Here is an 11778-nt window from a genome sequence, read left to right on the forward strand (position 1 = left end):
ATCTGCATGCTGGAATCTGGAGATGCTTCTAGATGGTGGGGAATGAGCTACAATTTTAGGTAGATTTGTCATCACTCTTTTGTTATTCTGGATAAACTGATATTTATTATTCATTGGGAGACATTCAAGAATGAATCTGAATGATAGAAGAAAGCCTTCACTTTAGAAAAAATGCAGGCGATGTCACTATATTTTATTTCTGCAGTAGGGTGCTCAACGCTTTCAGGAGGTCATAGCATGATGCATTATAAAACAGAAAAAAATTACTTTCAATACCAGTATTTGTATGATACAATACATATATGGATTTATGTCCATCATATTTGATCCTCCAATAACCCTATGACATAACTGCTATTATGCACTCTTTATGAATGTGCAAATAGGGGTTCAGGGAATAACTTGCTCAAAATCACATAGTAAGAAATAAAGATACAAACTTGATTTGAAAACCTTTCATCTTTCTGTATTGTCCATCATGTGGATACATTAAATTACCATATTTTGGAATAGATAATCTATTTTAATAGATTTCAAGTATAATAACATTTATTCAGCACCAAAACTAAGTTGAATATATGTCATGGATTCTTAAGAGCTTGGTGTTAGAAGAGGTAATCTAGTCTGTCACCCAATGACAGAATCAGGAGTCTAAAGTCTCCACAGACATTACAGTATTGAAAATTTGATTACCTAATGATTTGTTCTTAGAAACTCCTTCCAGACACTATAATAACTTCTGCTTATTAATCCCACGTCCACCCTTGAAAGCAAAAGAGCATAAGATCCACTCTGTCAAATCACTCTCTAAGGATTGGAAGTGAGTCAACATGCTTTCCATCCCCACTCCCCGCCCCCACCCATAAAATCCCCCATACCCATTTCCCCTAAAATTATAATAATTGAGCCTTTTTTCATTATGGCAGACACCTCTGATTATTCTCTGATTTGTCAAAATCCCTTTTCAGAGTGACACCCAGCACTAAACCTCCAATTCAGCAATGAACCTAGTTATAGCCCTTGAACCTTTCTCTTAATGTCACCTGAGACAGTGTTAAGTTATTAACAGTCAAGTCTCAGTGTTGGCTCAGATGGACATAATAGAGAACAATTAAATCTCTTTTTAAAGTCAGATTTGTAGACACAAAATTGATTCTATTGAGAAACAAAAACACTGCCACCACTCTGGCTTCACTTCTCTCCACTGCCCACAGACAATCTAGCCACAGAGTACACTTGCTATTGGAACAAACCACCCACTCTCATAATTGTGAGCCTTTGTCCAGGTTGTTGACTCTCTGACAGAAACACCCTTCTCCCAACCCCCTGCCTGCAGACTCCCCACTCACCCCACAGGCCAGTTTAATTGCCCATCTGAAGTCCTCTAGATTCACCCCTCCTTAATTCCTCACCCCGGCTCAATGAACTACATTTCCACAGCAATCTGGAACCATTCTTCCCACAAGGTAGTACCAATGGCCATGTGGGGCTCTCTCTCCCCTATTAGACAGCAAGTGAGCTCTGCAGAGGCATGGACACTGCTTTCATCTTTCATCACTTCTAGCACTGGGCTCAATGGGAAAGATTAAGCCATCTATATAAATAAAAGGCTAATATGCTAGGTGTCCTTCCCACTGTTCAACTGGTCACTAAGACGCACACTGACCACCAGGGGGCAGACGCTCAACGCAGGATCTGCCGTGACGCACACTTGCCATTTACAGAGAGTGACCTGGATGACAAAGCAACACTCGGCTTCCCCCAAGTGGGACACAGGCCCCACCACCACCCTGGAGCGATACCCCACCAAATCGCAGCCAACGCTGCCGAGACCCCATGGCCAGCCTGGAAACAGTCACTGTGGGCGCCGGGTAATGACCTCACGTAGAAACGCCTGGCTTCTTCCCCCTAGCAACGACTAGCCTCCTTGCAGTTGCTTCAGCCCAGGTACACAACTTGCTTTACAGCCAGGTGCAAACATTTCACACTTTAACCAAATGTCTATGAAACCTTTTCCCGTGCCTCATCTCCTTTGATCCTCACAGAAGTCCTGGAGTAGGTAGATAAAAGACTCAGTGGAATCCTATTTTCTTTTCATTAGCTGGAAAATGGAGATTTAGAAAGTTTAGAAACTTGATCCAACTGAAAAGTAAGAAATGGTGGACCTTGAAAATGACTTCAGGTTTTCTCACTGCACAGAATATAGTCAAACACTGTTGCAGTTAAATATTTTACCCTTTGTTCTCCCTGTGTGATCTACAATAATAATCTGCTTTGTGTTGCTATTTACTGCTGTGTTGCTGACAATTACCTGAAAGGGAAGATGGGGTGCTACACTGGGCTGGAAAAAGTTTAGATACATCAGAAAGCAGGTCTAATTAAGCAAGTTTAGTCTATATATATATATAAAAGGCTAAATTGACTCACACATGCGCAATACATATAAAGCTCTCACTGGTGCCAATCGCATGCACGTGTTTCAATCTGTCATTGTCAATCATGAGTTTAGTTAACACTTCTATTATAAAGGGTGAATAGCGATATTAAAATATTTCTTCTAATTAATTTCCTTTCAATGTGCATGAATTCGTGCACTGGACCACTAGTATTATACATGAATGAGTATGCTAAAGGGTTGGAAGTGAAATAATTCACAGACAGGAAAGATTAGTTCCAGCTAAGGGATCATGGAAAGCTTCATAAAGAAGATAGTACATAAGGGAAGACAGGCAAAGTGAAGGAAATGCTTGGTTACATGGACAAAAGGAAAGGCATCAGCAGGGATGACAAAAGCCATAGAGCCTCAAAGGAAAACATTAACATCTCTTGGACACCATGCATTAACTTTACATTTAGCACTTCATTGAATTATCTCACTTAATAATTCTGTGAGTTAGAATTTAGTATCTTTAGAGCTAAGGAAATTAAAGTTTGGAGATGGTAGCCTCCTAAAGGATACCTTGTTAACAAGTGGTGGAACTGTGTTTTGTTTTTAATATTCATCTTTCTGCCTGTGTTCTTTCTACAATATAGACCTTGGGCTTAGGGGTAGGGTAATGTGTAACCTTCATAGCCTGGGCCTCCATGAACTGCCCTTTGGTTGCCTTGTGCCAGCCTTGATGTCCATCTCAGCTTATCACCACAGAAGCTCAGGCACACACATGCACACATACACACACATTCAGGCCCACTAACACCAAAAGCTCTATTAAATGAGGAATGTTTCTTCCCAAAGACTCCCAGTGAGACAGGAAAAAATACTGCATGTCAATTAATCCTAAAAGTCCCCATCACAAATCATTTCAAATGTGCCTTGAAGAGGCAAGAATAGCATAAGGACTAAGAAAGCAGGTCCAGGAGCCAAGCATGCTAGCTTCTTACTAGCTGTGTGACCTAGACAGGTTACTCAGCCTCTTTGTGTCTAATTCTGTCTGCCTAAAATGTGAATCAAAATAGTACTTAACTTATAAAGTTACTGAGGAGATAAAATTAGTTAAAGCGTGTGACCTCTATGAACAATATCAGACACATAGTAAATAACGCAATGCTTGGTCCACTTGAGACTGGTATGTGGCTATGATTCAATCCCAGGCCAACTGTCTCCAAAGCATGTGCGTCCACATAGGTCTTACTATAAATCTATGAAGAGCTCAGGGAAAGAGCCTCATGTGGGCTGATGGGAAAGGAGGAGAAAGGACCTCTGGAACAGCCCTGGAAGATCTGAAGAATGAGTAGAAGTCAGAGGCAGAGAGGAGGCAAAAGATCACTTCCGATGGATGGACAGTAAAAGCAGATAACAGATAAATGGCATGAGTATTTGTGGGAGAGCGCATGGATCTCCTTAACTAAAGAATAAGATATTTTAGGGAATAAAGGAAAATAATATAGTAGAGAGAAGTTGAAATCTTGAAAGCCTGCCAGAGGACTTTGAATTTACTGCAGTGGACGGCTGGAAACAGGTGCTGTCTTCTGAGCGGATGAGTGAAATGATGCAGTGGTGTTTTAGGAAGAGTTTCCATCTGTGTAGGATGGAGCTAAGGGACTACTGACAGCACACAGTAAAAAATGGCTGGAAGGAGAAGGAGGCCAGGGTGCTGAAAGTGTGCACACAGAACAGGGAAGCTCTGAGAGATGTCTGCATGTCAGGGCTTGCTGCCAGATTGGAACGAAGGAGAGAAGCTGAGGAAAGACTTGGATATGGTTCCACTATTAGGCTGGTGAAGTGATGGACCCCAGTCAGAAACACATACTAAAAGTACTGTAAAGTACATAATGTCCAAAATAATGCTGATAAAGTATTTACTCAGACCATTGGAACTATTCTCTGAAGTCATTGCCTTAATTCTTTGCTGAACCTGGCTTTTTATCAATGAGAGATGAAAATGAGGTAAGCACATTCATAATTCAAGAAGCCGGGTTCCTGCCATGTAGTTAGAATCAGTGCCTTTCTCACTGATCTTACATAGTACTCATATTTTTTAAAATATACTGCGAAACTTGAGTTTGTCTACTACTTATACTAAAGATTTTTACATGAGCAATCTAATATGGAATGTACTGCTGGGGTCTTTGAGCTGTAATGAGTGATTCATTTGCTATCCACCATTATGCTATAGTTACTTGCATGCATACTACATTTAAAGTATTCCAATTTGGGTTTTGGGAAACTGATTCTGATGAGAATTCATTGGAAATGTATGTAATTGTAAAAACCTATTGTTTAAATAGATAAAACAGTGCTTATAATTATCAAATATATGATAGCTGATGGATAGTGGCTGATTTTTTAAGTTAAAAAACACAACAACCTTTACAAGAGTGAGTTATTTAAAACACACATTTATAACAAAAATATATTTTTTAGGAAGCAGCAACTTCTTGAGAGCTACATAAGTGTTTTATACTCTATTATAGAAAGGCAGAATGTCATGATAAAGTTATATTCTACCAACAAACGCTCAGCACCATTGTGCCAGGCAGTGGATATAAGGATAACCCTTCCCTCAGGAGCTTTGCATCCAGGGGAAGGCAGACAAAAAAGAAAATAAATAAAATACAAACTAATGCATGAATAATAGAGCTTTAGGTAAAGTACACAAACAGTTCAGAAGAGAAAGAAAGTAGTTTTCGCCTACCACTCTTCCAAGAGATAACAAGAAATGGATCACATACAATCAGCTATTGTAAAACCCATTTTGTAGAATTTGAAAAGGATCACAAGTATGTTTTGTCTTGTTATTTAATCATGGAGTAGAAGGAAGGCATAAGAAACAGCACAGCCTCTGAAATATATTTCCGAACAATTATATTAAAGATTAAGAAAGTCACATCTCTCTCTCCAACAGTCAAAACTACTTTCTAATGGGTTGTTTTCATTCTTTTATTCATGCAGATTAAACCAAAGCACACACTAAATACAAGAGGATTTATTTTCTGGAGTTCTGCCATGGTGAAAGCCATCTAATAAAAAATGAAATGGGGAATAAGCTCACTGAATAAATCAGAAGGAAGAATTAAAGAACCTGACAGATATTTCGGAGGCCTGTTAAAAAATAAATTGGAGGTTCATTATAAAAATTGACTTAAACGAATAGTATACTTAAGAACCTACTTCAGAACATTTCCTTTAAGTCAATTTGACTATCAACCATAAAATATTGCATTTCAATATACTATTTTGTTAAATTTCAAAATGTAAGAGGTACAGTAATGGGCATAAGCACAGAGTAAATGTCCAGAAGGAAAAGGAACAAAATACTAAAAATCTATAAGTATACTGATATCTGCTATTCAGATTTTAAACCTAAATAAATAGTTGAGAAAAATACTTTAAATACTGCCTCCTTAAGTAATAAAAGGATGGTTAGTGTACTTTTGATAGTTGAGGGAAAGCAAAACAAAACTGGATAGCAGCCAGCCTTCTAAAGATTTGCAATTTCTAAACTACTTTACTCTCCTGATAGACGACCTTTAAATATAGATAAATCCTATAGTAGGGAAAAAATTAAACCATCATTAAAGACAACTGTTCATATGATGTGATACTTAAACCCGCAGAGGTGCGGAGTACAGAGTGGGGGTGGATAATGCACCCCTCGCCCCTACATTTGCAAGGCAAGGAAAGAGGAGGTGTTGATCCTTCTCATATTCATTCACTGCAGGCAGTAAGGCTTCTAGGTAAAGTTATCATGCTTAAGCCCAACTCAGCATGATCAGAAATACACATGGAAAAAGAGGTTCTATTCTAAGCAGCCCACTTATAAACAGATAGAGATGGTAAATGAACTCAAAAATCTGCTGCCTGAAGAACAGAGGAATGAAATAGAAATTGGATTTGTTCCATGAAACCCCAAGAGATAAGACAAGGACAGTAGTTGCAAGTTGTATATACATATTCTATTAGTCAGATGTGTCTAAAGAGGAGAGTTTTAGTAGTGAGTTCCCTGTTGTATAAGGTGTTCAAGTACAGAGAGATATGATAGGGATGGAGCAGAATGTACCCAAACTCTAAACAGAAAAAATTAAATGGATCACCTTCCAGATGATCTTTCAGCTGATATCCTGTGATTATAAGAAATACAAACGACAGTCACTGACTTTGTAGGAGTTAAAAGTAACAAACAACAGGTGTCTTTGAAACAAGTGGTGAGAATACTGGATCCGTCAGGGTCCAGGCAGAAAGCTAATTGTACCTCAATGCGGATAATGTGAGGAGTTTGATAAAGAGAATATTTCTAAGTGTGGGCAACCCAAAGGGGTAGCACTTTGTCCCGGGCCCAGTAATAACAGCAGAGGGGCAGGGCATCCTTCACCTGGGGGAAGCCCTCGGTCGAAAGGGATGAGAGACGGGCACCGTTACCAGCACTGGGGGAGAGAGCATGATGAGGAGGGGACCACCTGACTGCAGCTGGACTTCTCATTCTACCAGATCTGTGGTCGGCAAACTGCAGCTCGCGAGCCACATGTGGCTCTTTGGCCCCTTGAGTGTGGCTCTTCCACAAAATACCACGGCCTGGGCGAGACTATTTTGAAGAAGTGGCGTTAGAAGAAGTTTAAGTTTAAAAAATTTGGCTCTCAAAAGAAATTTCAATCATTGTACTGTTGATATTTGGCTCTGTTGACTAGTGAGTTTGCCGACCACTGTACCAGATCATCGTTATGACTGTGAAGAGAGCAGGACTGGCGTGACCCTGCAGGATGCAGGGGTATGGAGAAGATCTGGAGGGCCGAAAGGAAGATATTTAGCATAAATGTTAGCAAAGTCACATAGAACAGGGCAAACAATGAAAGCCCTAGACTGGGGAAGAGGTTGGAGTATATTCTCTCAGGCCCCTTCCAAAGGATAGAATACTGTATGCGCTTTTACTGATGGAGAGTCACTGACCTATGTTCTTTACTATCATTGCACAGCACCAGCTCCTTTTCATTCCTCGGGCATCCCTCTGGATTTGTTCTCTGAACTAAGCACTCAGGTCCAATACAGTAGTATCACAGAATACACATTACAGGACTAGGAAATCTGAAAATAGAACCATCTCACCTACCTGTGTCAAAAATTGTCCATCAGATACGCTTTATTTTAAAAATACGTTTTAATTGTCTCCTACTTGTCAGGCACTCTGATAGACACAGGGATACAATAATCAACAAGACAAGCCTCTGCCTTCACAGAGCTTTCAGCTGACTATTAATCAATACAATATGAAACACCCTCTGCTCAGTAAAGGAATCTCAGAAGTGCTATAGATCAGACGTCGGCAAACTATGGCCCACAGGCCAAACCTCAGTGCCCTTGCTTCTATAAACCATGTTTTATTGAAACGGCCCGTCCACTCATTTATGTATCGTCTGTCATTGCCTTAGTGCTACAACCTCAGAGCTGCATAGTTGCTACAGAAAGAGCATGGCCTGCAAAGCCTGAAACATTTTCTATCTGGCCCTGTACCGAAAGCCTGCCAACACGTGCTCTAAATAAAACCTAATGCTTTAAGGATATACATTATAGAACATATTGTCACTCGTAAAACATCCCTCCCTCGGTGCCCTAGTTACAAACCAAGTCATAAAGGGGGTTGTCTTCCTGCATGGTTGTTTTTCTACGGTTAGAAGTTTTTTCTTTTCCTTCTTTCATTGTAAAGGCAGATAACAAGAAGTATCAGGTGGATAACGTCTCCTATTAATAGCTAATTCTCTTCAGATGATGTTCACATTGTCTTATATACCTAGTCTTCAAAAGACCCTTTTCTCAGAATCACACCAAACAAATTTTGACAGGGGTGACTTTAGGTTATCTTTTACATTGACAATAAAATGGATGGTAAAAGCACTTAGCCAACACTCAAGTGCTATATAAATGCAAAATCCTAGCAGCAATAGTATGTTTTCTTCCCTGCCGATAGAAACAGGAGTGGATGCTCATTCCCCAAACACTTGACCCAGAGAGCATTAAAATTTAAAATGAAAGGGGGGGAAAAAAATCTAGCTTTCATTGACTAAAATTACTAATAAGAACTGACAGGATCCGTGCTGGTTCTGGTTCCTTCAAAGGATGTTAAGAGGCTAAGCCAGTGGTGGCTGCGGCTGACTATTGATTTGCCATTTCCCAAACCCTTACCTTTCCCTAATGGGAGTCAATGTAGCATGAATAAAATTGAATGGCCACTTAGTTCATACTTAGGCACTAAATACTGCAATAACTGGCTTTAAAAGATCCTTGCAACGCCTTGGTTCCTGAACATTTTCCCACCCCACCAACCCACTGATAAGATAAATTTCAAGTGCTCAAAAGAGGGGAGGCTGAGCCCATCAGTGAACAGAGAACCAGGGATTAAATGGTAATAGTGAGAGAGCATGGAGAAGGGATGGCTGAGTTGGTGAAAAATTTCCTTAACACCCTTACACCATGTCAGCTCCCTCTAATTAACAGTGGTTCTCAACCTTTCTAATGCCGCGACCCTTTAATACAGTTCCTCAGGTTGTGGTGACCCCCAACCATAAAATTATTTTTGTTGCTACTTCATAACTGTAATTTTGCTACTGTTAATGAATCGTAATGTAAATATCTGTGTTTTCCGACGGTCTTAGGCTCTACAGCAGCGGTTCTCAACCTGTGGATCGCCTAAGACCGTCGGAAAACACAGATATTTATATTACGATTCATTAGCAGTAGCAAAATTACAGTTATGAAGTAGCAACGAAAATAATTTTATGGTTGGGGGTCACCACAACATGAGGAATTGTATTAAAGGGTCGCGGCATTAGAAAGGTTGAGAACCACTGCCATATGCTCTCAACATTCCATGCTTTTTATTTCACACCAGTTATCACAACCGTAACTGTTTTCCTTATTTAATTAGTTGTTGGATGGCTATCATTGCCTGTCTGTTCAGAAATCGCTATAACTAACATGTGATGAGCTCTGGAAAAAAAAAATAATTAGTTGACTGACTTAAATAAATGGATAGGTAAGCAAGTTGGATCCTGGGCACTCTGCTAGCATCCAAGGAAGCTCTGGTTATTCTGTGATATACTCCTCAACATTAACGGCCAAAATCTTCCTGCCCTTCTATACCGTGAGCTATGTTCTAAGGATACACACTAACTGCATACAAACTCTTTGTACCTTCTCCACCAACCATCTCCTCTCTATTCGCTCAATCTCTTTTTCTGTACTGACTTCTGTCTCTCAAAGATATAATCATGCTCAGGTTGCTACCAGCTGTAAATCAGCAATCAAACAAACAACAAGAAATACCTCTAATCACCTCCACCACCAAAGCTTACTGTTCCTTCCAAAGTTGAAAATGATAGAATCGCCAAACCTTACAGCTGCTTGCAAATTCTCCTTCAACTTCTCACGCCTCCAGTCTTAAAACACTCTGCTCTCTGACTTTAGTGCACTACTCCGGTGATTGTCCTCAGCCGTGGTTCTCAACCTTCCTAATGCCGCGACCCTTTAATACAGTTCCTCAGGTTGTGGTGACCCCCAACCATAAAATTATTTTCGTTGCTACTCCATAACTGTAATTTTGCTACTGTTAATGAATCATAATGTAAATATCTGTGTTTTTCGATGGTCTTAGGTGACCCTGCTAGCGGTTCTCAACCTGTGGGTCCCGACTGCTCTAGAGTCTAGACCAGTGATGGGCAACCTTTTGAGCTTGGTGTGTCAAACTTCGCCAAAAAACGGAGCATAACTCGGGTAGTGTGTCCCTTTGAGGAAAAAACATTATTTCGCAAATGTTTCATCCTCAGGAGCAGCAAATGTTTCATCCTCGGCATGCGGCCGCGTGTTATCAGAAATGGCTACGCGTGTCAGTGCTGACACGCGTGTCATAGGTTCGCCATCACTGCTAGACACACGAAAGCAGGCGTCCTCAAACTACGGCCCGCGGGCCACATGCGGGTGTTTTTGCCGTTTTGTTTTTTTACTTCAAAAGAAGATATGTGCAGTGTGCATAGGAATGTGTTCATAGTTTTTTTTTTAAACTATAGTCCGGCCCTCCAAAGGTCTGAGGGACAGTGAACTGGCCCCCTGTTTAGAAAGTTTGAGGACCCCTGCTCTAAAGCATCGTTTGTTCCACGCAGGCGGGCTTCTTGCTTTTCCTCTTGCCGGTCCCTTCACCTGTCAAGCATTCCCGGCTTCTGCCTCCACGACCTGGCACTTACCCTCCGGAAGGCGCGAGCTTCTCCAGGGCACTTCGCTGTCCACAGCGTTTTATGGAGTCCTTCTCAGGCCCTGTCATCCCGGATGTCTCCAACGTACCCATCCATCCACCTCTAACCCAAGTCTTGGAAAGCTTTGGATGAGAGACCACGTGGGTCCCCTCTTGGACACCGACCTCACTCCCCGTTTCCTCCCACGTAAGCGGGGCTCGGAGACTGGATTTGCCATCCCCCACAAATGGCCTCTCCTCCCCCAGGGCGCCTCGGGGACCATTTTGGCGGTCAAGCCAGGCCTGGACATGCTCGGGGGCGCGGTGCACCCGGAGGAATCCGCACCCTTGGGGGCGGGTGTTTCAGTAGCTGCAGACTCCCCAGGCGGCTGCGATGGGCGTCATCCGGTGAAGAGAAGCCCCAGGCGCGCGGGGCCACAGCTGCGAAGGCGCCCAGGCACGTGGGCCCGCCCGAGGGCGAGGGGCGCGAGGCCGGCCGCGGGGGAGGGAGGGAGGGTGCTCGGCGCGTCCCCACCTACCTTCAGGGCTGCTGCGGCGGGGGGTGGGTGCCCTTGGCGGGGAGCCGAGGTGGGAAGCGCTGGGACCCGGGCTCCCCGCCATCCCCGGGCGGCAGGAGGCCGGGCCGGCCCAGGCGGCGGGCACTGACCGACAGCAGCTGCCCGGCCTCTGCCCTCAGGGAGCGGCGGTGAGAAAGCCCCGGGACCCCCAGGCTCCCGCCCCCTGGGTCCCCAGAGCCCCTGTGGGCTGCTGGTGGGGAAAAGCCGGCTCCGGCCCCGGGGCGGGGGGCGGGAAAGTGCTTCCAGCTTCTGGAGGGCGCCCTGGCGGCCCGGAGCCCCGGAGCTTTCAGGCTCCGCGAAGGGAAAGGAAAGCCAGGTCGGTCGTTTCCCCAAAGACTGCGCCCCCTCGTGTTCGCCGGAAGTGGCATCCAGACCTGGAAGAAAAACAAAAAAGCCTGGGAGACGTTTCTCTTAGGAAGAGAGGCATGGAGCCCCCGGGCTTGGCTCAGTGGTTGAGCAAGGACCTAGGAACCGGGAGGTCCCGGTCGGATTCCAATTGAGGGCAGCTGCCCGGGTTGTGGGCCGGATCTTCAGTGTGGGCCATG

At 43.1% G+C, this 11778-nt stretch overlaps 1 protein-coding gene across 3 annotated transcripts in view; it reads right to left on the reverse strand.

The window, feature by feature from the left end:
• Positions 1–11523, reverse strand: part of MEI4 (meiotic double-stranded break formation protein 4) — a 156346-nt gene extending 144823 nt beyond the window's left edge. For all 3 annotated transcript variants that reach the window (XM_079781443.1, XM_079781442.1, XM_079781441.1), the window contains exon 1: positions 11195–11523. In XM_079781443.1, coding sequence (XP_079637569.1) covers positions 11195–11276 — 82 coding nt within the window. In that variant the 5' untranslated portion in view covers positions 11277–11523. The remainder of the gene's footprint in view (positions 1–11194) is intronic.
• Positions 11524–11778: the final 255 nt, after the last annotated feature.

Source organism: Cnephaeus nilssonii, assembly GCF_951640355.1.
Source record: "Cnephaeus nilssonii genome assembly, chromosome: 9".
In the NCBI taxonomy this organism is placed as follows: domain Eukaryota; kingdom Metazoa; phylum Chordata; class Mammalia; order Chiroptera; family Vespertilionidae; genus Cnephaeus; species Cnephaeus nilssonii.